The 26,537-nt window shown below is 36.5% G+C and overlaps 1 protein-coding gene across 3 annotated transcripts in view; it reads right to left on the bottom strand.

The window, feature by feature from the left end:
• Nucleotides 1-26,537, bottom strand: part of LOC129227577 (disks large 1 tumor suppressor protein-like) — a 358,608-nt gene that overhangs the window by 249,517 nt on the left and 82,554 nt on the right. For 2 of the 3 annotated variants that reach the window (XM_054862160.1, XM_054862161.1), the window contains exon 4: nucleotides 14,894-15,037. In XM_054862160.1, the coding sequence (XP_054718135.1) occupies nucleotides 14,894-15,037 (144 nt within the window). Of the gene's footprint in view, nucleotides 1-9,122; nucleotides 9,396-14,893; nucleotides 15,038-26,537 lie in introns of those variants that run through there. The other variant, XM_054862162.1, reaches the window with a different exon arrangement.

The raw sequence follows: 26,537 nt of genomic DNA, 5'->3' as shown, positions 1-26,537 counted from the left end.
CTCTCTCCGGAGGATGTCTATAGGATGTCTGGATCTCTGTGACGCACATAGCGCCTAGACCATTCGGCCGATTTTCATGAAATTTGGCACAAAATTAGTTTGTAGCATGGGGTGTGCAACTCGAAGCGATTTTTCGAAAATTCGATGTGTTTCTTTTTCTATTCCAATTTTAAGAACAAAAATATCATAAGATGGACGAGTAAATTGCGAAATTATCATAACGTGGAACCGTAACATGGGCACAAGCCAATTGGCGAGATACGAAATTATCATAACTTGGAACCGTAACATGGGTATAAGCCAATTGGCGAGAAAATTCACCATACATTATTTGTAAATATACGGGCGAACCAAAAGACATTTTAATTTTTCTATTACGGGCAAAGCCGTGCGGGTACCATTAGTTTATCTATAAAGCTTCTGATTTTCTTAAAAGCTAGGACGAATGAATAAAGATAATGCAACAAATTCTCCCTAAGAGAAACACATATTTATATACATGTACACACATCACTTTATGTTTATCCCAAAACGAACTAATTAATCATTATCTAAATTAAATGTTTTTCGGTGCCGGGTTAACTTTTCAAAGTATTGTTGCAGTTGCTAAAAGTTTAACAGAAATATTCCTCCAAACATTTTCAAACTAAGTTTCCACTAGTCTCATTTCAAAACAAATTCGTTTATTTTCTCTTCAATTTGTTGCATTGACCTTTCGGTCTCCTAAACTATACGGAAAAATTATCATCATTCGGTGAAATTTGGAATTCCATTCGGCAAAAGACTATCTGCCCTTCCAAAAATGCAAGTTGGGGGCGTCCCTTATATGTAGTTTCACGAAACAAATCTAAACATTCAACTGCGCCCCAATACAACACTTCACATCTGAATAATAACTTTTTAAATTGGGCAACAACATATATTAGCATAATGAATTAGGAAACACCACATTGGACACATCGAGTCGGAAACATTCAAAATTCAAACTCAGATAAAACTTCGGTGGTGGTTATAAATTAAATGGCAGAATTGGAAACGAAACCAACTTAGCCACGCACACAGACACACAAAATAAATCGAACAAACTTGGAAATAGATTGCCCAACACAACGTATCAAAGCAGTTGGATTCTGTTTCGTAAATGTACACTCATTCATTGGTCAGGGAACACTTGAAAGTTGACAGTGCAGTGACACATGGGCGAATAATTTTGTGCTCAAACAAATTCTTTAATTATTGCTCGATAGAGTTACCGCCACAGAATCATTAATCTTGCTAATGGGAGATTAAAACTAGTCACATGTTTGCGAAATTGCGATTTAAATGTTAAATCAAGTATTAACGATTTCGTAGAAGACGGAAGTTTTGAAGTTCGCACGGTGCAAATTGCGCGGTCAAATTTTTGAACAAGTCAAGGAATCTCAAAAAATAGTATGAGAAGGAGTCAGCTTCACTTGAGAAAGGATGTGTTGATTAAAACAAAGGGACTCTATGTATAAGATAAGTCAACTGATCTTTCATTTATTGAAATTTTTGAGTATAAAAAAATTCATGCGTCTTTAAGAAATTTATTCTTAAGCCAGTGGCGTCCAAGATTCGGTTCGTAAGTCACATGCGGCCCGCAGGCAATGTTGACCCGTGTGGCTCGTTGATTGTTATAACATACAGATGCTTAGATGGTTAAATATAACTTTTGGGATTACACGAAAGGATCGAAAAAGAATTAACATGGAAATTAAAATCACAATCCTTAAACATCTATTCTGCTAATATTAGGACTAACACATAAAATACTCAAAAATTTCCTCAAACTGATACAAAAAATGTTTAAAATGTTTGAAGAGTCGATATGATCGCGTTCTTCGTATTTGACAATTGGGACTTTCGTAGACAATGCATGTTGTCATTCATTTTCTTCCTCCTCCTCTCTTTTCTTTCTTTTTTTTGGTAAGATTCAGTTTTGAAGATCGCGACTTTTGCGGAAGATTGCTTTGGCATAATCCTGATTTTACACTAATGGTTTTACTTTTAGTTAAAGATGAATTTCAAAAATAGCTATTTTTACCGAAAAAAATGTACGATTAAAATTTAAAACTACTCATTTCAGAACTCGAAAAAACCCGTGAAACCGTAATAGTTATCTCTCATTCCAAAAGAAAAGAAAAAAAGTTGAACAGCTTTGAGAAGAAATAACAAAAGAAAATGTGTAATTGAAAAGTCCTCCTGTTTTTCTATTACATTTTAATCAGATTCAAAAGAATTAACCCGAACAATAATTCATTTAAAAATAATTTAAAGTAGCACTTCTGAAAGTATCGAGAGACCAGAAAAAAATTACTGAACAAAAGCTCTCAAGTTTATATTTAATTACGCAAGCAGTTTTTTTTTTTTTTTTTTTCTTTTTTCCACTTTATCAACCAACATTTTTTAACGAACAAGGAGTGAATTGCACAGGGGAAAACCATATTGGAGAAGAAAAAAATTACTCCACAAAAAATTCTCCATTATCAACCTTAATAAAAAGTTTACCCTCCATTTCCGAATATTTAACATAATTGCATTTGCATTTCTACAGGAGTAACAGCTTGAAAAAGGCTGAAAGTATTTTTAAAGGGAGAAAAATTATTAATGTCTTTAAGTGTTTACTTATGAAATTTCGGTTTTCTTTGATATTCTTCCCACCATTTTAAACAGCAAAAATGTTTGAAGCATAGGTTTTTTCCACCCGTTCAACGTACAAACAAATGTATGAAAACTGTATAAAACAATACTATTCATGTTTTAAGTAAAAGTTGAAAATGTTAAGAAATGAAAACCAGACATTAGATAGCACACTACTGTCTGTCTTTCACGAGAAAAGCTCCCGCCGTAAAGTCTGAGCCCGTCCACTGCCATAGAAACGGACTTCGTTATTTTCAGCGAGGGTTATCAGGAGGGGTTTTTTTGGCGCCATTTTTCCACTCGTCTGCTCGCCTTTGTGCAGTCGTATGAGTTTTTTCAGCATTAAGCTTCCCTTGGGAAAGTGAGACACGCCTCGTTGCTATAGCAATAGACAGGCCAGGACATTTCGGCGGGACCTTTTCTCGTGAACACGTAATAATTCGCACACTACGTTCTGCAGAAGTCCGAATTTCGTAGTGCAATTATAAATAACAATGCGTGAAAAATACCATTAAATGAAATTTAATTTTTTCTGTGGGATCATTACAACAAGATAGTTCGTTAAGCATTTTCTGAGCCTTGACTAATAATTTTCTGACAAAAGTTAGAATGACTGTCAGTTTAAAGAGCCCGCAATTGAGGCAGTGAGAAGCAAAGAGATGTAAGTGCCAAAAAATTAAGATTTTGGAGATAACCAACACAAGTCACAGTAGGACCTCTCCTTGGTTTTGGAACAAGAGATAGTACTGATATCCCTGGTAGGTGCTGCTATACAGCAAGAGTTAGGAAAAAATTCCAATGAAAGCCTACCAGGATCTGAACTTAAATCGCGTTTTTCTCAAAACTATAAAAATTCTACTTACATCCCCTTGTTTCTCACAGTCTCAATTATTATTCCGTATTAGAAATTACAATTTTAACTACGTTACGTTTATTACAACAAGATAAAGATACTGGCTAGAGTTACTCATAATTATTCAATCATAATCGAACATACGTTTAAAAAAATGCTTAAGTACACAGTAGAATAGGCATAGCCTCTTATATATATGATAGCCAATGATCGAGTAACACTCCTGACGTCATCAACAGTGAAACTCGCGCCACACCATGATAATTTGATAACATGTGTTCTGATAATGTTTAAAATGCAGGGAAAGACTTGATTGTGACAAGGCTGAACTGGATCCGGTAACTTAACTGTTTTTCTGGTAAGACTGTGTCATTTCAGGGGAATGAAGAAACGAAAAAGTGGCCCACAAAGAACGCTATCTACTGGAGTTTAGGGTTCTTCCACTGGAGTTAGGAGTTAAAACTTCAACTATCAAAATATCACCAAACAGGCAACTGTTTCGTTCAAATGTAGAAGCAATTTTCACCAGTTAATGGGTGATTTTCTAGTTGAAAAACATTGTCTAGTGGGGCAATCAATTAAACATTTAAGTTTGCCAACAAGTATTCGTCTGGTCATTTCGGACTCGTTAATTTCTATAGTGCATTCAGGGAGAAGTGATGGCGGAAATAAACAAAGAGGGTTGTTATTTGGCGACAACACCTGCCACTTTCATGAATAAGTCGCTGATTTGGCGGTTCGGTTCATGAACTTTTTTCGCTTATCTAATTGCCTTCTTTTCAACAACCTAGGGCCAAGCAGACAAAGGTATCACCAAGGGTCACTTTAATTTATTTACTTCCACTATTACTTTTCCCAGAATGCACAATATGCACTATAATTGATTATTGGGGGTGTTGCCACCCCCTGCTATCGATCACTCTCATGAAAGCAAAAATAGGTTCTAATGAAAAACTAATAAATTATTGTTTTATTTTATATCGAAGTGAAACGTTTTATTTATATGAGTTTTACATCGCAAATGCGCTTTGAGCAAAATATGTTTTCCAGAGATACAATACATTTCTGCATGAAAAGAGCTTCAGATGAATAAACAATGTCAGTGATAAAATTCCAATGAAAGGAGCAGCGTCCAAAACAAATAAAAAATAACATAAAATAAAATAAAAAATGCGAAAACGGTGATTTTCCAAGCCAGCTACCATCAATTACTTCGTTCCCGAGGAAAGCGAAACATTCCCGTGTGTCTCCTCCCTTCAAGTAAAGACGGCAGAACCAATACATCTCACCTCCACACAATAAATCAAGACGGAAAGAATAAATAAAAAGCAGTGCAACTTTAAAATAAAAGAAAGGAAATTCCAAGATAAAATGAAAATTACAAAGATTGTGTCACGAATTCAACAAATGTTAGCACGCAAATTTACTGCAGAAATATCTCGAAAATAAGTTTTTTTGAGTGAGATCACGGAAAGACGTTGAACGAAAAAAAGATGCTATTCCAGTGATTTATCAACAAGTGTTTTTTTTTTTTTTTTTTTTTTTTTTTTTTTTTTTTGACGAAAGAAATCATTTCATTAGAAGTATTTTTAAGTCTAGATACTTCTAGACGAAGTGTAAAAAATTTTCAATGTCGTAACGAATCAATTTCAAATGTAAAACAAACTAGCTGAGACGACGAAAGAAAATACGGAATTGAAAATAAACAAACATAAGTACAAAACAAAACAGATAAAGTTTGACCACGAAGAGATGGCGGATGACCTTAAAGCTAAACATCATTTGTATCGTTTGTAATTTGTAGAATCTGCCAGAAAGCACCGAATAGTAAGAGACACGCTCGCGCTAATCCTAGCTATTCCAAAAAAAAAAACAAAACCTATTACAAATGGTACGAATGATGTTTTTGTTTCAAGGTCATCCGCCTTCTTTTCCTGGTCAAACTATAGACACATTTTACTACAAAACATGTCAATCTAAGAAAAAATTGAGCGTGTATGGTGTGCAAATAAAGGTACATGAGCCAGGATCCCGTATGAGCAAGTTAGCAGTTACCATTAAACTTTAGGCATTCAATAATGCTTTATAACATCGTACACGATTATTACTTATGTACTTACATAATACTTATTTGTATATTAAGAATGCAACATTCGACATAACGGAAAAATTAACTTCTCAATTTTTTATTTCCTTCCCTCTTAAAAAAAACTGATTTATTTCTCTTCTCCCCCCCCTCCCCCTTAAATCCACCTTTGATTTTCGTACATTTTGCTTTCATCTAATAATTTTAGAACACATTGGGCAAAATTTTACCATATGAGCAGTGAGAAGCAAAGGGATGTATAACTGGGCGTTTTCAAGTTTTGAGTAAAACAACTTGAAAGATAACATCCTAGGTAGGCTTTCATTGATTTTTTCTTTCTAAATCATGCTGTACAGCAGTACCTACCAGGGCTACTAGGACTATATCATGCTCCAAGACAGAGGAGGGGTTCCCCTACCATTTGTGTTCTGGTTATCTCCAAATTCTTAATTTTGACACTTACATCTCTTTGCTTCACACTGCCTCATATGATTTACTATTTTGGAACGTTCTAATATAAATAATTACATTGTCTAATGAAATTTGAAACGCAGGTTCCACGAAAACCGTAAAAAAATGATTAGGGGTACACAGAACGAAACAGTCAGGGAACCTCTGATGTAAACGATCTGACATGTCGAACAGGAAGCAACAATAGCGTACTTAAAACTTTTTTTTTTTTTTTTTTTTTTTTTTTTGCGACATTTGCCAGAAAGAATATATGCTTGTGCACAAATGACACTCTCAGCAATAGTTAATTATTCTTCGGAAAAAATTAATTCAAACCGCGGAATTCTTAATTCTTATCTTTTAGCCCGAAAGAAAATAATCATGATACAATTATTCTCATTCCAGCAAATTATTTTCAACATAGCATTCCAAAGTCTAGCTCATTACTGGTATTGCGAAAAGGCAAATTAAAATGCTCGCATTACCATACTTTTAGAATTTCTAAAAGGGGGGAATCAATGAGCTCTAGGGCCAGTTTTCGGTTACGTCATTTTTCTGACGAAATGTTATGAAAGCAAAAGTGAACCTGAGAAATGAAAATGACATCAGAGCACGCCTGTCATTTGGGATTTTTCAGGAGGAGGGGAGGGGAGACAAAGGTTGTACACTCAATGCACGGAAAACACAAACCGCGTTCACTTACATAATTCACATTAATTTAGCAACCGGAAGGGGGGGGGGACAATTGACAACCTAAATAGCGGATCAGCATTTCAAACGATCGTTTCGGACTTAAACTAATTGACACCACTTTTTGATACGCTGTTTATACTTAGGCACGCTTTGACGCGTAAATAGCCTGAATTTCGATTAAAATATTCGTCTAAATTTGCATAAAATTGAAAAGAAACGCAGGAGCTCTGCTAATGTAAGTTCATATGTAAATTAAGCCCTCGATACACACTATCCATTCACAAAGCAACGGGTAAAAAAATTACTTTTTGCTTTAAAACACGATAATCCTTCTAAAGACGAGAAACGACCTAAAAACATTTCAATACAATTTAAACCGAGCTTAGAAATAACTTTTCATAGCCCCAACACAAGAAAGACATTTGGGGCAACACCCCCTCCTGCAGCTGGTGTACGGATCTGGTTTGAATAAAATAAAAAGCTATCCATCAACTCCAAAACTTTAACCCCAAAGTTTAATCTCGCTGACTTCTGGCGTTCTAGCCAGCAGACCGTGTCCCCAAAAGGTCGAGAAATCAATATCCGAGCGCGGATGGAAACTAAATTAAGAAACAGGACGCGAGGGAGAATTTTTAATTTGCCCCATTCCGGCCATTTTTATCCTAGAATCTGGAAGAAAGGGGGAAAAAAAATAGCGCCAGCTTGTAAGTGAGAGGTTGTTTTAATTTGCCGGCATCGATTCCATCCTCGTGAAATTAAAAAAACGAGCGGACTTTCAATCCAATGAGTTTCTGGGGGTACACATGAAATATTCGTTGATTTAAAACCTTTATATAATAGGAGCATTTAAAAAGAAGTTTTCACGATGAATGGCGCTTTTTTTTTTCTTTCTTTTTTTTTTTTTTTTTTGATAACTAATGGTTAAGGTGACCGTAAATTTTTTTTTTCCTCAAAACGGGATAATTAACAAATTTAGGCAAGTGCACGTGTATTTAAAAAGTCGCGTATTTGTTTTGTACTTATAAGAGATAAGAACAGGAAAGAACACTTAAAAAAGAAGAATTGATGAAATGTTATATTTTATATGTATAATATTGCTTGAAAACATTTGGTGCAGGCAAGGAAGGATCCAGAAACTTTTCAAGGAAGGGGCGATTGAATATTTTACTTGCCCTTTAATACGCATCTTGGTTGTTCATAAATGATTCGGACTTTCTTCTAAAACATTTCTGGGGGGGAGCCACAAACCTCTCTTTTCTTGTTAACACTACCATGGATCGTCTAAAATTGCGTTTTTAGAACTTCAGTATCGAAAATATCAGCAGGAGTCTTGGCCACTTCCTGCTCCTCTGCCAGTCCCTGTCATGGGGCGATCGCGCCATCGCCCTTTCTCTTGTATCTGCCATTGGGTGCAGGTTTCAAATAAGAATGAAGTTGCCGGCAAGATCTAGACTAATTTATTTACAATCAACACTGCTTTAAGAACTGCAGTTCTTAAAGTGCTTTGAAACTGCTCTTTGGTTAGTTCACGAATTATTCTTAAAAGTATCCTTTCTACAGGTGCGTTAGGGCTGAGCAAATATAAAATGCAGTTATTAATTATGCGAAAGTTCATATGATTTTACTTATTGGTAAACGACGCGACGATAGGTTTAAACATTCACAAAGTTCCATTCTGACACTTCAGAAAACGGGACGCAGCGGGGACGACGGGACAGGCTACCTAAAAACGGCATTGTCCCGTTCAGAACGAGACGTATGAAATACAACCTTGGAAATGGCCCAGTTACACCTTAATTTGTTAAATCTCAAATGCAAAATTTTTATGTACAAACTATTACTTTTCATACATTCTTCGGGCAAACTCGAATAAAAATTGCAAGTTACATAAATTTCCTTGAAAATAAAAAAGCATGCTACCCTTTGTTAATTTTTCAATCTCCCCCCTTTTTTAAACCTAAGAGATTGATAATAGTCTATTTGACCTTGTACAAACAAAATCTACAACAAAAAATAAAGAGAAGAAAATAAACACTTCCTTTCGAAAAAAGAAAAACTTGTTCTAAATTATTTTAGAAAATTGCTACAGCTTTAAATATTTGTTTAATTTTTCGATCTCAGCTTTAGGAATTGTTTTCTGTCTGTTTCAAGGCACTTTAAATTTTTTCAACGAAAACTAAGGCACTTTGACATTAAATACATTTTTTTCAAAATCTCATCAACAGGGCAAACACCTCGAAACGTCTCCAAACAATAAATAAAAACCACTCCTGCCCAATGCGTGCATTCTTTCCGCGGTATCCATTTCCCGCCACCTGTTGAGCCGCATCGAAAGACACGCACACGTAAGCACGGATTCGAACCAAAACAAAACCTTACCTGTACATACCACCTCGTGAGCCGGGACATGCTGTTGCGTCGTTTCCTGCGACCCATTGCAGAGGATGAGGCATCAATATCAAAATTTTTCAGAATCGGTTTCTAAAGAGAATGGTGATAGAATGTGGTGTGTCATCGAACGATTTGTTCGGCAGAACGGTGTCAAGTTCAGGGTGTAGCAAGGTGGGCAACGCATCGAGGAGTTCGAAACCGTGCTCTTGCCTGCCGCGTAAGAACGGCGGAAGTGGAAATCGCAAATCTGGTCGTTCGGCAGGTGGGGATCAGACACATATTGCAATGTAGATATAAACAAACAGTGATTAAATCGGTAAAACGGAGCTAATTAGATTTATTCGCTCTCCCCCCCCCCCCCCCTCCTTCGAACAGATTTGGTGCTTCACTTATATAGTCTTTATTTTTTATGGACACAAACACTTGCTCACGAAAGAAAAATTCAAAAAAAGGTTTCAGGAAAAAAGCAGTTTTAAAGTCTATGAGATATGAAATAAATGAACCGCAAAACATAAAATGTAAGCAATTTTTGTATTAACTTTCATTTCTATCAGCTAAAGGGGTACCACCGTACCCCGGATGACCCCCCCCCCCCCCCCCCTGTGCCCTATGTATACAAACGAGGGCTCAAATATTGTGAAAATTAAATCGCATGAAATCGAAAATCAACGTGTAAAGTTATCCCCGATATGATAGATTTATTCAATGCTAATACAGGCAAAATATAAAACATTAACGAACTATTTTAGGTTAATGTGCAGAATCGCGCGACAGCATCTATGGAACATCCATTGAATGATCTCTATGGAATGATCTAATTTATATCAATCAGGAAAATCTGTCTATAACTTAACTGTTGTTAACATCATAAGACATATTTGCGCACTGTAGTCATCTGATATCGATTGAACTATAACTTTCCAACTACGTCGTTAAGGTCACGTAACACCTCATAGCTCAAATTATCTAATATCAGTTGGAATTTAAACATAACACCTCAATTGGAATCAGCATGCGTTTTATAACGATCTCACAATGAAGCATAATCGCCCAGCATTGCCAATTAATTACATTATCGATTAATACCTCTGCGTACCCTCAGACGGTGACCTAGCGACGCATCCGACAGCATTATATCTCTGATATTAGATCCGTACTTGCTTTGGTAAAGTCGTACAGTTTTTAGTTTTGCGAATCAGCTATTTTTCTTGAAGATTGTCGTATTCATTTAAGGGATCAATTTATTCTTTCTTAAATCGGGTCCTTTAATATTCTGATATTGAGAAAAAATGCCTGCATGTTTACAAATAAATAACATACATAGACTTGCCAGACGTCCTGATTTTCAATCAAAATCTCAGTGTCCCAGCCGGTTTACTTCACGTCCCAGAAAAGATAAATTTGATTACAAATGACCAAAAAAGGTCTTAATTCATTTTGAAGGATTATTCCTCATTCAAAAAAATTTTCTAACTAAACTAAATTGCAACATCTGAGAAGTGAAACGTTCAAATTTTATCTGCTTATGTCATTTTTTATTACCCCTGTTTTAGGTTCATAACCAGCAACCATTTATTCACAGCATTGAGAATAAACTGCCCCATAAAAAAACTCCAAAAATCAACCAGGGGTATGTACCCCTTTGAATACTAGCGATGCTGGAGTGGAATATTTCAGAAATCTGCCTAAGCATACATAAACAAAATGACCAGGACAATAAAAATTAAAAACAAATGTGGTCGTGTATTTTTATGATTTTTTTTTTTTTTTTTTTTTTTTTTTTTTTTTTTTTTTTTGTTCGATACATCTGATGAGATTAGCATTAGAATTGTGATTCGAATGGCATTTTCCGCAATTTCGCAAAACAAAAGACCTTTCAACGGATATATTACTGGCGAGCACATTTCAAACATGATCAAAAATTAGATTGCTAGAAAATACTTGATGATTAAGTTAGCGTATGTTTTACAGAAACTGGTTTCCGAATCAAAAATCGCGACATTGACTAATCCTGGTTTTCTATTTATACTATTGAACAAAATAACGGGCCACGCAGAGAAGTTTTGAGGGCCGAATTAGGTACGTAGATTCGCTGCAACAATTAATATCAATAAAGCTAGACATCCACACTTCGACCCTTGCTTATTATCCGCACAGATTAACAATCTAATATTATTTGGGTCGTGGAGCCACGCTTCTTGAGCATGGATCGCAAAACGCACCAGTCACCAAATTTATTCATCCACAATAATTGAATTAAAATCTTTGGATCATGTAACAAGTAATAGAAATCCATTCAAGAATCAAACTCTAAAGAAATAAAAATGAAAAAAATGTGGAACGCCATAAATTACAAATACCGACACGTAAATAATGTTGTCCTAAAAAAGAAACAAATTTAAAGAACACTATATGAAGCAAATCCATCAAAAGTTTCGTCTTATACAATTTTACGACCTCAAGACACAAAAAACCGTCATTGATCCAGATTCCGGGATAAATTTTTCGCCAGCGTTTCACATGGAGAGGTCCTGACGGTGGAGAAGGTATAAAAAATTTAAAACTTCGAAATCAATCGAGGACAGCAGCTTGGATCAGCCAATCACGAGAAAGCGCGCGTCGTAAAAATATTCACTTCCGATTTTATGGAAGTATTTATTTTTTTAAGACGCGGAAGGGGCATCAAATATTTGATACCTTTAGAGTATCAGAGCTTAAGTGAAAATAGATATAAATTTTTTAAAGCTCGCGGGTGGAAAAACTTATATACGCCCGCCCAAGAGTATAACCGATGGCATGGTTGGATGGCTGTGATAAGAAAAATTGGTAGCGTTTCATCTATGTTACAGAGCATTCTGCGGGAAGAAGTGTTCATTGAATGCGTGGTGTGACAAGCTTATTAGAAAAATATTTTTAATACAACAGTAAAAAAGCAAGAAAAAAGTCTGAGTTTTATGCTGTGACACAGAAATTAGATTTTTGAACATGCAATTACATCATAAAAAAAGCAATTTTATAGCTTTTCATATAAGAAAATGAAAAGTGCATATGAACATAAAGCAAGATGAAAACATAGAAATTTGTGTAAACGGCAGACGAGGCAAAATAAAAGAAAAGCAAAAATTAATGAAACGGATACAAAGGAAAACGAGGGGAAGATTTTTTTTTTCTTTCTTTTGTGCTGTCTACAAATGATGTCACGCTTTGAGAAGGGGATGGAGCTAAAAGAAATGATATCGCGCATTTTTATAAAAATAGGTTAACCAAAATTACGTAACGTGTGACAAAAGGGTGGAGGGGGCCAAAAAAGTTGAAAAAAAGTGACATCATTTATGGAGAGTCCGTTCGGTAAGTAATTTTTTTTTTTTTTTTTTTTTTTTTTTTTTTTTTTTTTTTTTTTTTTTTTTTTTTTTTGAGCAGTTCAGAAGTTAAAAGTGTTAATGCACCTTTTTGTATCCAAAATAAAACATTAAATGATTAAATGATGTGCAAAAGAAAAGCAATGAAATTAAGTGTTATGTTCAGAGTATAAATTCAAGGGAAAATTAAATTGTGTAACCATTAGCAGTTAGGGTTTTTTTTTTCGCGAGCTGGGGGGGAGGGGGTATAAAACGCCGTAACTTGAATGATATTTGACCCTCTGCAATGTATGAACTAGTAACACTTCTCTGGCGTGTATGCAGAATAATAAACACTTCTCTGCAGCGTGTGTTTTACTGGATAATTTTCCATCGTATGCAAAATCGCACGCACAAAATTTCAATCTGTTAAGGATCATGACACTGACAACGCTAGAAATAAATATATTTTGCGAATATTTCTGGTTGATGTGTCTGATGCTGATGATAATTATAATGTCTGAATGATAATGTTAAAGCACCAATTAATTTTAATTCTAAAAACATTTTTCTATGTGAAACAGGAAGGTAATTTGCAGAAAAAATTGTCTTAAAAATAGTAATTGAGAGAGAGAAAAAAAATGGCTATTTACTACGAGGACATTCGTGTGATTTTGACAGCGAAATGGTGTGGCCTTTTATTGTCTAGGAAATAGCAGATAGTAAGAAATGAAAAATTATTCCAGAATTAATCTGTTTATGGAAACAAAATAGATAAAACAAAGAGGTAAGAAAATATAAAACTAATGCAATGATGATGTAAATTGCAAAATTTAGGCAGCCTTCAGTTTGGAGAAGGAACTGCTCGAATTATCAATGGCCTCCCCCCCCCCTCGGTTTTAAAACATATTGCCACTTTGCGCATGAGAGAACTGTCATAACTCCCCCCTCCCCCTTATCAGAAGTTATATACCGCTTGTGCTAGTGGCTCGAGGAAAAAATTATGTTGTGGGTAATGAAATACGTCAACGGGATACAATGGTAATGAAAAATAAGGATGCGAAAGAAAATTTCAACATTTATCGATACTTAAGTATAAAATTTCCCAACCTTCATCATCTTAGTTTGCAAAGATTCTGAAATCATTTCTTACTGTTTTAAAATGATACAATACAAGGTTCATAAGCAGCGGTAGACAGAATAGAGAGATTTATTTTTAGAGAATTATTTTTAAATATTGAACAAGCACAATAGATGGCAGCACCACTCAATCTAAACAAGAACTTGGTAACATTTTCTTCGAATGTTGCAGTAAAAAAAGATTAGTGTAAACAAAATACATATAAAAGCGTAAAAAAAATTCACAGTAAAACATTTGTTAGGAGCATGATGTTGACCAACACCAGAACTTTAATAAATTATGATTTTTTCGATTTCTTCTCCTTAAAACATTTTTTTTTCCAAGAATATTCATTACTTTTGATTTTTTACAGTAAAATATCTCATTTATGCATAGGCACAACAGACTGACCCCCCCCCCCCTTAAAAGATAATAAAATGCATGTAAAATGACGAAGGAAGAGAAAAAGAAAATAAAAATGAAATTCATCTTTCTTCAAATTAGATGGAGTTAAATTTGATCGAATCAACTGGGAGAAAAGGAGAAGCACATTTATGAACATCAATTTCTTTTCTTCAAAATTCGCCACAATGTTGTTTTTAAGGCTTTTAAAGTAGTGCATCAAAAGTATGAAGTTCGTAGGCAAAGTCAAGACTTTTTCATTTTGCCCTTGTTCCCGTCCTTATTGGCGTGCACAGAAATTTTGGGACCCGTCACCAATAACTTTTTCGGGCCCCCTCTATATTGTTTACTCCTATGTTTCATCCCTAGTTTTAAAAATATTGGGCCCCCTTCAAGCTCGAGCCGGGCCAACAGGTGTTCCCTCTCCCCCCTCGCCCCTGTGCACGCCCTTGCCCCGTCCTGCTTCACCTAACCATATTCTCGAATGCATTGGCGCCCCTGCGGAGCAGCTGTGGAGTGAGGGGGAGCATGAACTTGAAAAAGTAGTAAATACTTCTGTGAATCTGCGACATGGTATCATGGACCTGGTGTGGATGCCCTGGACCAGGGCGTGGCACCCGTGATATCGGTAGTCACGACCGGGGGAGCATGAAACAACAACAATAAGATTTTAAAATGTTTGCTAATATTTACGTTACATTGGGCTTTTCATCGATATTTTTTAACTTCCACTTTGAATAAAGTATTTTGATCCCTTGATCATTTTTGAAAGCGATACTATTCCAGTCCAATGCATTCAAATAAAATAGTGAGTGGACCGAGGCTAGTCGGCCTGCTTTTTCTTCTATTATTAAAAAAAAAAAAAAAAAAAAAAAGTCAGCACTAGTGATAAGACTCACTTTTCTGGGCGAATCACCAGCGGAAGACATGAAGTGATCTTGGACTGCTCTGTCCACAATGTTTCTGGGAAACCCGTCCAACTCTGATATGTCTTTGTACTGTTGGCTGGAGTTGATGTCGTCTTCATCCTTGTACCGATATTTCTAGAGACAAAGAAAAAAAAATCACAAAAAGATAAAAGAAATTAATATTTCTGTCAGAAACTAAGAAGTGAGAAATCAAGAAATGGTTGCCAAATTCCGAAGATAATTTTAATTACAATTAGCTATTGGCTCCAACATACGAAAAAACAATTAAAAATCGTGTTATTTAAATGTGCTGATCAAGAAATAAAATCGTCCACCAACCCGTTCTTTAATATTTTCGTCGATTCATGCATTGAAGGCACTAAATCAGATTCCAAACAGTTTATCTTTCTTTTTAAAAAAACTTAAAAAGAAAAATACATTGCAATTCGTAAGAAACACATTTCTACGGAAATATTTCGTATCTTCTAATGTAGGAAAAGAATAATTCGGACGGGTCGTCCAGGTGCTTTTCAACGTTACTGGTTTGGTATGACTTGCGAAAAGAAAAGCTTTGTTTTTTGTCCACACGATAGTTCGGTGGCAGTTCTGTGATGGTGTGGGCAGGTTTTGCAGCCAATAGAACAACACCAATCAAGTCCATCCGAAATCGCTTGAATTCAGAATCATAAGTTAATATTGTTACAAATTCTGTAAATAGTAATTATTGTAGGAACGTAACCTGTAAATAGTTTCCCGTAATGAATATACAATCCCTTTTTCATTCGGCTAAAGTATACGACCCCTATTTTCTTTCTTTTCATTGATAACGGTCTACTACTTTACAGAAGCGTGTGGAATATTTGAGAAATTTCTTTTCGGTGTATTTAAGCCGTTAGCGACGGATAAAACAGTTAGTTTCGATTGATATTTCGAACTGAGAAGATTTTTGCTCTGTTTATAGCGAGGCATTTCGCTGTGTTGTTTTCGTATTTGGAAGTAAATACGTGTGTAAACGTTGAGTTTACGGTGTTGTGTGATAATTGCTTAATTGCTGATGAATAATTTGGCAGTTGTTGAAGATCTTTCCTGTACATAGTGTAAATAAATTTCCTGTGTTTTTATCAAGAACTGTGTCTTCATTTCAAGAAAGTGGAAGTCGCACCGAATCCGTTACAATTTGGCGCCCAACGTGGGGCGCAGCTTTGAAGAACATCTGGCAAATCTTAGGAAGGTGCTGCAAAGGCTTAAGGAAGCCAATCTGAAGTTAAGTCCGCCCAAATGTAATTTGTTCCGCCGGGAAGTGAACTATCTTGGTCACATCATCTCTTCTGAGGGTGTGCAAACCGATCCAGAGAAGGTATCTGCGGTCAAGAGTTGGAGTCGTCCCGAAAACATTCATCAGCTGCGAAGTTTATTGGGGCTCTGCACGTACTATAGAAAGTTTGTGAAGGGTTTTTCCAACATTGCACGACCTTTGCATAAGCTGACGGAGATCAAGCAAAAGTTTGAATGGTCCAAAGAATGCGAAGATGCATTTCTACGACTGAAGGAGGCTTTAACATCAACGCCTATCCTCGCCTATCCTCAGCCTGAAAAACCCTTCATCCTGGACACTGATGCGAGCAATGGGGGCATCGGAGCTGTTTTATCCCAAGAAATTGACGGAAATGAACATGTCATCGCTTACTGGAGCAAATGCTTATCAAAGTCGGAGCGAAATTACTGCGTCACCAGAAAGGAGTTACTGGCCATAGTGAAAGCTGTAGAACATTTCCATCATTACCTCTACGGCCGAAAATTTCTGCTTCGGACAGATCATGCCTCATTAACTTGGCTTTTGAACTTCAAAAATCCGGAAGGCCAGATAGCCAGATGGATACAGCGGCTCCAGGAATATGACATGGAGATCAAGCATCGAAAAGGGTTATCTCACGGTAATGCTGACGCTTTATCAAGGAGACCCTGTCCTGAGAACTGCCACTATTGTTCCCGAATCGAGAAACAGTATGGAACGACTAGCCCTACCGCCTATCAGGTGACAGTGACTTCAATATCATCAGAACCTGATCCATGGAGTGACGACCAAGTTCGAAAAGATCAACTTGAAGACCCCGACATAAAACCAATTTTGGAGTTCATGGAAAGTGACAGTCGGCGACCTAGCTGGCAGGACGTTTCCATCTTTAGTCCTGCAACAAAAAGATACTGGGCTTTATGGAATTCACTCCATTTACGGAACGGCGTACTGTACCGAAAATGGGAATCTGATGACGGCAAAACGTCTAGGTGGCAGTTACTACTTCCCCGATCAAGGATTTCAGATGTTCTGAAAGAAATACATAGTAGTGCGACTGGAGGACATTTTGGTGTCTTGAAAACCCTTAATAAAGTTCGGGAGCGCTTCTTCTGGAGCAAGGCGAAGGATGATGTGGAGAAGTGGTGCCATTCTTGTGACGCCTGTGCTGCTCGTAAAGGACCGAAGAAGAGAAGCAGAGGGAAGCTACATCTGTACAACGTTGGAGCTCCTTTCGAACGAATTGGGATCGACATCCTGGGTCCTCTACCAAGAACTGCTGATGGGAACAAATACGTTCTTGTTTCCATCGACTATTTCACGAAATGGCCCGAAGCGTATCCCATTCCAGATCAAGAAGCTACCACCGTAGCAGAGACTCTAGTCCAACATTGGATCTCGAGATATGGAACACCTTTGCAGATTCATTCCGACCAAGGGAGGAATTTCATCTCTGCTGTTTTTAAGGGCCTATGTCAAATTCTCGGAATTGAAAAAACTAGGACAACACCACTACACCCACAATCGGACGGCATGGTGGAGAGATTTAACCGCACAATCCTGAATAATCTCTCACTTATGGTCTCCAGAAATCAACAGGATTGGGACAAGAAGCTGCCTTTGTTCCTGCTGGCCTACCGCAGTGCTGTCCACGAGACTACCGGATATGCCCCATCTCAGATGCTCTTCGGACGAGAGCTTCGGCTACCTTGTGATCTCGTCTTCGGTCGTCCTCCGGATGCGCCTTCATCGCCTGAGGAGTACATCCAGGATCTCCAGGCCCGGTTGGAAGACGTTCATAACTTCGCACGAGAGCGAATCAACATCGCGGCGGAGAAGATGAAGACCCGATACGACACAAGGTCTACTGGACATGAATTCAACGAAGGCGACAAGGTTTGGTTATGGAATCCCATCCGACGGAAAGGTCTGTCACCCAAATTGCAGTCGCATTGGGATGGACCCTACAAAGTCCTTAACCGACTGAATGACGTCGTAGTGAGGATCCAAAAATCACCTAATGCAAAACCTAGGGTTGTACATTATGATCGGTTAACCCCATACTATGGCCATAGTTCATGAGTATTATGTAAACAACCATGGTTGATAACATAAAAGTTGTAGATAATTTTTTTGCTTTTAATGTTTAGTAATATTTCTTGTTATTATTGTGTTTCCTATGTATCTGTTAGTTATTAATTAATGTGAATATTTGTAAACTTATGATAGAAGTTCGACACCCTTTCTGGGGATTGTACTGCCCGGGACGTGCAGTCCTTACCAGGAAACATCACGAGTTCAGTAATCATGAAAAAAGTTAAAAATGGTCGCATTCGAAAGAGTATCTTTAGAAAAAAATTTGACCCAAATATTGCGTGCCCTCGTCCTTTTGTTTTTGAGATATGGGGGGTCAAAGTCTGTCGAAATCTTACGAAAATTCGCCAAATTTAAAGACTTGGCAAGAAATGGAAAATACCACGTGATTTCATCGCCTGCGTCTAGCAAGACTCTCATTTCCATTTCTGGTCATATGCAAAGCGCGTAAACGATGTTTCGAATTAACCCTTTACTTGTGTGGGTAAAATTAAAAAGTAACTACGAAGCCTGTGAAATGGAAACTAGTGAGCTTTATCCAGAGGAGCTACAACTTTATAACGAAATTGAACGTAGGATTTAACTTTGTAATCGTGATAATAATGCATTTCAGAATTTAAGTGCATTTTAAGTGTGTTTTACTTAACTAATTTAAGTTTGCACTCTTGTAATGAAATGTGTTGTAAGTAATTAATAATTATGTACGGAATTAATATGAATAAGTAAAAAAAACATGCTTATTAAAGCTTATATATTGAAAATAAAATGGATAGTTTTTGATGTTGAAAGAACATGATCATGGATTGTAGTATCCCAGCTCTTATTTATTTTTCCAAAAGTTATTATCATTCATGAAGTTTTATTGTCTGACCACTGCTAGCGAAAATGTTTAATTTAAAATCGAAAAAAATAATAACTAAAAAAAAGAAAACAACGGATAGTAAATGTAAAAAATTTGCACAGCAAAACCAACGATGTCGGAAATTACTTCATAACAGATTCTTATCAAAAATTTTATAGTCGACGTTCATTGCAACAACCCCTGTAGTTCGAAAAAGTCTGTCACTGCAACTGAAAGTCGCTATAACGTAAATGCACATCATATTGCATGTTATTTAGTCATTTTTAATAATACTGAAGTCACTTTTACCAATTATGTTTCACGTTAAAAGGGAATTCAAATACGAGCAAAATAAAAATCAATACAGTTTTTTTTTTTTTATTTGACTTGTTAGAGGGTTTACACATAACTTGAAAACGATACACATAACGAAAAACACACTGGAAATAACTGACAGAAATCGTTTTTTTTTTTTTTTTTTAATTTGAGAACATGGTTTGAAATCTTTAAAAATGTCGTTTTCTTCGTATTTAGATACTGTTGAAGACTTTGATTTACGACTTTTCAAAAAAAAAAAGACTTTAAAGTGTGTTTACCGTTTCTCTACGGTTATCATATTTTTTTTCAAAACAGTTTCATCATCGAAAAAACTCTTTCAGTGGAAATATTTCACCCGCAGAAGCATTAAAGTTTTAAACATCAGTTTTTTAACAGACAGTCTTAAGAATAACAAAAAATTCCATTGTTTTTACAATAAAATAAAACAAATATTTAGGGCTGTGGCGTTTTCCCCTATACAGTTGCACGTTAATATCCCGGAACACAAGCCCCTAAAAATTTTAATGCCGCAATCTGTGCCACGAAATCCCGCGCCATGGTAGTCACCCCGAGTAAAGAATTAATGCGATATTTCTCACGCGCTTTGGTGGTGACCAAATATGGAAGTGAAATGTCTTGTCAGATGCAGATGTTGAATTCGCGCCGTACCTTCCATTTCTGAACAAAACTCGCTAAATTTGACGACTTTACTAAAAATTTCGGCAATTTTTAAGACATCATATTTTGATAACGTGGTCACGAGGGCACGTAGTTTCAGTGCCATAAACATGTTTTCCAATGCTCTTTCGAATGCCACCAATTTGGAATTTTTTTTGAATTTCCTTGATCGTGATGTTTCCTGGTTAGGAAGGGGGCAATGTTACAAATTCTGTAAATAGTAATTATTGTAGGAACGTAACCTGTAAATAGTTTCCCGTAATGAATATACAACCCCTTTTTCATTCGGCTAAAGTATACGACCCCTATTTTCTTTCTTTTCATTGATAACGGTCTACTACTTTACAGAAGCGTGTGGAATATTTGAGAAATTTCTTTTCGGTGTATTTAAGCCGTTAGCGACGGATAAACAGTTAGTTTTGATATTTTTGATATTTCGAACTGAGAAGATTTTTGCTCTGTTTATAGCGAGGCATTTCGCTGTGTTGTTTTCGTATTTGGAAGTAAATACGTGTGTAAACGTTGAGTTTACGGTGTTGTGTGATAATTGCTTAATTGCTGATGAATAATTTGGCAGTTGTTGAAGATCTTTCCTGTACATAGTGTAAATAAATTTCCTGTGTTTTTATCAAGAACTGTGTCTTCATTTCAAGAAAATGGAAGTCGCACCGAATCCGTTACAATATGTTAGCTGAAAATGTATAACTTAAAGCACCCCTTATCACAGGTGATGATTATTTGTTTCAACAAGACAAAGCAAATTGCCATGCGTTACTTCTACACTGGTTAGCAAAAAGTCCTGGTTTAAACCCCACAGAGAATCTGTGGGGCATTTTTAGCTAGAGAAGTGTATAAGGATGGGACACAATACATTGCTTTAATACATAATACTCATTGTTTAACGTGTCCTAATACTTTTTTCCATGGCTGCATTTTGTCCTGATTTTCTACCCGGTCTTTCACTACTTAGCATAAATCAATTCTGATTTTACACTTGAAAACATTTCGTAACAACACGTTATTTTATTGCAGTTCTACCTTGAAACAAGCAAAATGCGAGAAATCTCTTGTTGTCGAAAGAACCTGGGCAAACGTATAGAAACAATCTGAAGCAACTAGGCGAGGAATGTTTTCCCAAGGACCACGCTTCAGTGGAGAGAATTTCAGGAAGAATACCTTTCCATTGTAGTCGTTTATTTGGACGAGAATCGCAGTCAATGGGAAAGGTAGATTCCTCGTTTCATGAGCACTTGAATGCGCAAAAGAAAAAGGCACGTGTCTTTTCAGTTTCGTCACTATTTATTATTTTCTAGGATCCTGATGTAAGTGTACAAACCAGAGCGGCAAGAATTTTGACTCCTGTGTGTTGAGGTGGGGGGGGGGAGGGGCAGGCGAGGATCTAGAGGGGGGGGGATCATAGTGGTTCATGACCACCTCCTCCAAAAAGCGACTAAATATGGCTTAAAGCTATTGTATTGTATTTTAGGGATTTATATTTCAAAACAAAAACCGCCCCAGATCCCTCATTTAAGGACGAAAAATGCATTTTGACCCCTGCTTTTCCGATAATGCCCCCCTCTAAAACCAGTAGGTGGATTCACCCCTGGTGGGGGGGGGGAGACAAAATTTGGAAGCTGTAAAGGGAGGATTAAAATAAAAAGCTTTTCAGCCCTTCACTGCTGACATTTTTATTTTTATTTTTTTGTAACGAAGTAGCGTAGTCGGTACGTAACCCAGACATAAAACAATGAAAACCCGTTCAACAAACTTCAAGGGAAAGCAAATTTTCATTGACACGGATATTTCGTTGTACTGGCATTCGCTGTAACGGGATTTCATTGCATTTGTTCACTCCACAAAATTTAGTAAATTAAAGTAGCAAATTTTACAACGGCTTTCACACTAAAGTTCAAGCTCTTCCAACATTTCACTCAAAAAATTCAAGGTCGGCTTATACTCAAGTATATATGGATCTATAAAACAGATCTGTCTCAAATTCCATAAGTATGAAAAATGGAGACAAACAGATTAATTATTCAATAAATATTTAAAAAATATGAATAGGTATCGATAGTTCTTCAAACATACCTGAAAAATGTTTTCAAAAGTTAACGATTAATGCAATCAAGTGTCTTATGGACTGCTGTAAATTGTAGAAAAAAGAAACATCCGATAGGATCCTACCCGCTAGGTTTCTTGTTTCTACAAATGGAATGGGAAAGAAATTAGATAATACGAGCCGTATCCATAATGGTAATTAGGATGCGGTATTAAAAAATATGGTTATTGTGGCCAATTTGCACCTGTACATTTGTTTAAAAGATTATATGAAAAATTATATGAAAAATTGGTTTGAATAAAGCTTTAAATGAACACACACAATTTGGCAACCATGACGATGAGAGATGAGAATTAGTCTCTCTATATAAAACAACGAGTTAGACTTACTCTATTAATCATGGTAATTTGAAAAATCAAAGGAACGTCAAAAACGGTCAAGTGAGGATAAATAGCAATTCATCATTGCTAAAAAAAATTATATACCGCTTTTCTAGTAGCATGAAACATTCCATCAGGATGCAACATGGCATTCAGAAATACAAGAAAAATTTTCTTTCAGAAAAAGGAGAATTATGACAAGAAAAAGATGAGAAAATTTGTAGATAACTTAGAATTTAATAAGCGAGTCTAATGATTATGAGTGCGACACTAGCGCAGCCAGAAAACCTTCTGGAGGGCTTCTTAAAATCCAAAATATCTTCTGAAGGGATTTTTTTTAATAAAAAATACCTACTGGGGGGGGGGGTGATCTAAAAATACCTTCAGGGGGGGGTCTTTGGTCAAAAATAGTTTTCTTTAAATCAAAGCAGCCCTTTCATATGTATAAACTACTGTGTTACAGTTTGCATTTATGTTAAAACCAATGTGTCTGGGGGGTGTTTTCACCCCCTCCCCCTTCACTGCGCCACTGGAGTGCGAGGTAATTTCTATGACTTTGCACATAGTCGTCAAGACTGTCTCCGGGCTTTGACGATATCATTGCATTTTCACAAAATCTGGATTTAACTACTCCTTATTGGTTGTCTAAAATTAATTATCGTCTGTGCAATCGATTAAAAAATTTAAATTTAAACGAAGCCAACGAAAAATAACACATTTTGCATAATCGAACTTGCCACGTGTGGAAAGAAGCGGAAAAAATGGGGCCAAAATCTTGAGCGTCGACAAACTGCGGAATGGTCTTTGACAAATGACAAATGAGACATCTACCAAACATCCGATCCACTGAGCAAGATGAATTCGTTTTCAAGAAGGATTGACGTTAAGTACTCGAACGTAGGGCTACCAGTTTGGCTTTTTATCATCTACATTCCCCCCCCCCTTTTTTTCTGCTGCAATGAATGAGGATATTCTTGTGGAAAAGAAATAAGAGAATACCTTTGAGCAAAATAGTAATACAGAGATCAAATAACCTTTACAGAACAAATTTGTAAAAGAAATGCAGACATGTGTTTCGGGATTTTAAGGAACCTCTTTTTCAATGCAGAAAAGCGTGAGTTCATAGATGTAAAGTCATCCGACAAATGCCTTTGTCTGCATCCTCCCCCCCCCCCTTAATTGTGCTTTTAGCGTTGTTAGGTAGGTCACTACGGTTGCAAGTGCATTTTATTTTAGGCTTGGAAAATTCTTTTCTTGGTATACAATATAAAGTTATTTTTCAAACAGATGACATTTAGTATTAGTCACTAGCGGAGCCAAAATGTTCTCCTGGGGACGGGTAACAAGCTTTTTTTTTTTTGGAAAGGGTTTGATCCCAATAATTCAAGCATATACAATATTAAAAAACTAAAATTAACAGCATGCATTTATAACCACTAATCCTCCCTCATTCGTACATCTCTAAGGTTAACACACATCTAATAGTTAAATTTTAATAATTATGCATCCATTCTGTTAACTGCATATTTATTTATTTATTCTTTGTTAATCAAGCAGAGTAAATTCAAAAACTGTCCAGCTTTGGTCCTCCCTTTGATGCTGCCCATGGACCAGGCTAACGTCTTAGCAGGACTTCCTCCGAAGATGTTCACCTTTTAATCTGAAGCAATCCATGTTTACTAGAGCCATGGTCACTGACAGAAGAATAAAAGATTTCTGCAACAGTAGCAACTGCAGAATAGCAGCAGGGGCGCTCCAAACTTTAATTTCCGGGAAGGCGGAAATTCTCAATTTTCGAGCTGGAACTCCAAATTTCGCCGAATGATGATAATTTTGCCGAATGGAACTCCAAGTTTTGCCGAATTGTCAGACAAAATTTGCTAAATAAAGAAATTTTTGGGAGGTCATGGTGACCTCCCGTGATCTTAAATCGGGGCGTCCCTGAATAGCAGCTTCGTGTTTTCGTGGGACAACGACGCGTCAGTCTGGTAACCCAGTACGGAACATCAAAAGCAAATTGGGAATAAATCGTCTCGTCATGATTCACGTTTCAATTGAATAAACGGTTGTTGAAGTCACGTGGCTACTTGCCTCTGACTCCCCAACTTTTTTTTTTTTTCCCCCTACGCCATCTGTTTGCAGTCCGCGGGCACGCTCTCGGATATAGTACATAGTTATATGTGATGAAAACGTGCACGCAATTTCAAAGAATCCGCAGAATTGGATTCATCAGCAAGAAGAAAAAAAAATTAAATTCATTAAACACAAAATTTAAATAACCATCGTATGTGCCCTTAGTTTTTACCTTAAGTCAGATTTTAACCCCTCCCCCCCCCCCGCCCTTTTTGTGGTGAGGTGGCGGGGGGGGGGTTATAACCAGGCCCATAATTTTGAATTTTCCCATTGTCAAAGAGTATGTATCCAATGCATATTATACCAAAAAACAGCACAAATCATGCTCACTTCCAAGTAAATTCTTAAAGCCAGGGGGAGGGGGGTCAATTGCCCTCTCCTCCCCCAACATGAAAGGCCTGGTCATAACAATCCTTACATATGTCATAAGATGGATGAGTCGTTCATGAACGAACTACATTTCTAAACTGAATGGTGCAGTATGGTCTCTTAAAAATGAACGGTGAAAGGTTTGGAATATGGAACACTGTATTGATGTTACAGACAGGAGTGTGCATCCTCCAAGAGCAATAGCGAACCCCCCCCCCCCCCAAAAAAATACCACGATGACCCCCCCCCCTCTCAAAAGCGTGAGTCCTCTAAAAACGAAAAAAAAATTCTAAAAATAACTTCTCTGAAAGTTTCAATAACGCACTCTGCGCCAAGACCTCCCTTACTTCCCCCCCCCAGTTGGGCACACCTGCTACAGACAACTAAGAGTCTAAAAGTAAATAAAATATTTTATGATTAAATTTTTACTGACATAACTTACTTTTAAGTAATTTTAGTTGTTTTTTCTTACAAGAACATTGCTGATGCAAAAAACATTTTCAATGTACATGAGTAACTCACACACAGACATCATCTGCAACTTTTTTTTTATAAGAACGAAGTCGCTGAAAGGAACGAGATCAATGTACGGATTAAAAAAAACGAAGCACAATCTGATGAACGGATCATTAAAAAGATCGGTAATGCCGATGGATAAACTTAATCAGGCGTAGCTCAGAAGTGTAATTCATTAACGGTTACTATTATATAAATCTGGAATAGTTGAAGAGTGTAGTAATTCACTAGCAGTCAACAACTAAAAAAATTCTTTTTCATATTACAGAAAAAACAGATTCACTTTGTTGAAAATTAGCTTTTGTTTACAAGGAGGATCAATACTGAATCTTTTCAGCTATCTCTCCCCCCCCCCCCCCCCCCCCCGACACACACACTTGAAGAAGCAGCTCAATCCGAACGAATCATTAATTGCTGATGACGTAAAATCGCGTTAAAAAGAATTATTTTGTAATTTTTTCTTGCCGATTTGTAAAAAAAAAAAACGTTTTGTGTGTATGTGTACTTCAAAGAACATACAGGAGCATAAGATTGTGAAAAGAATGCCCTCATAAATTCCCTTTCCTAACGTTTAAAAGCCTAAGCAGTGTTTATCCACTCTTGATGAGATTTTGCAAATCTGATCTTCAAAACACAAGAAAAGTTACTCTATCTAATATTTCGGAACATCTGTTGTCTAATTCGTTGTCGATATTGATGAGATTTTGCATGCGCACTTGATCTTCAAGAGGAACGTCCACTACTAACGGCTAATTCCATGCCTAAGTAGTATACCATAATACAGAATTGTGGAGTGTATGTATTTTTATTGGCAATAAAAATACTTAGGGAAATTGTAGTGTGAGTCGCAAATAAAATGTCATGTTATGAACTAATTACATATTTCATTAATCTAGTAGCAATATAAAATTAAAAGGAAAAAAAAACAGAAGTTTTTGTACTTAATAACAATG

Source organism: Uloborus diversus, chromosome 8 (genome assembly GCF_026930045.1).
Source record: "Uloborus diversus isolate 005 chromosome 8, Udiv.v.3.1, whole genome shotgun sequence".
NCBI classification, from domain to species: Eukaryota; Metazoa; Arthropoda; class Arachnida; order Araneae; family Uloboridae; genus Uloborus; species Uloborus diversus.
The sequence above is the reverse complement of the archived record's forward strand: the minus strand, read 5'-3'. Positions and strand labels throughout refer to the sequence as shown.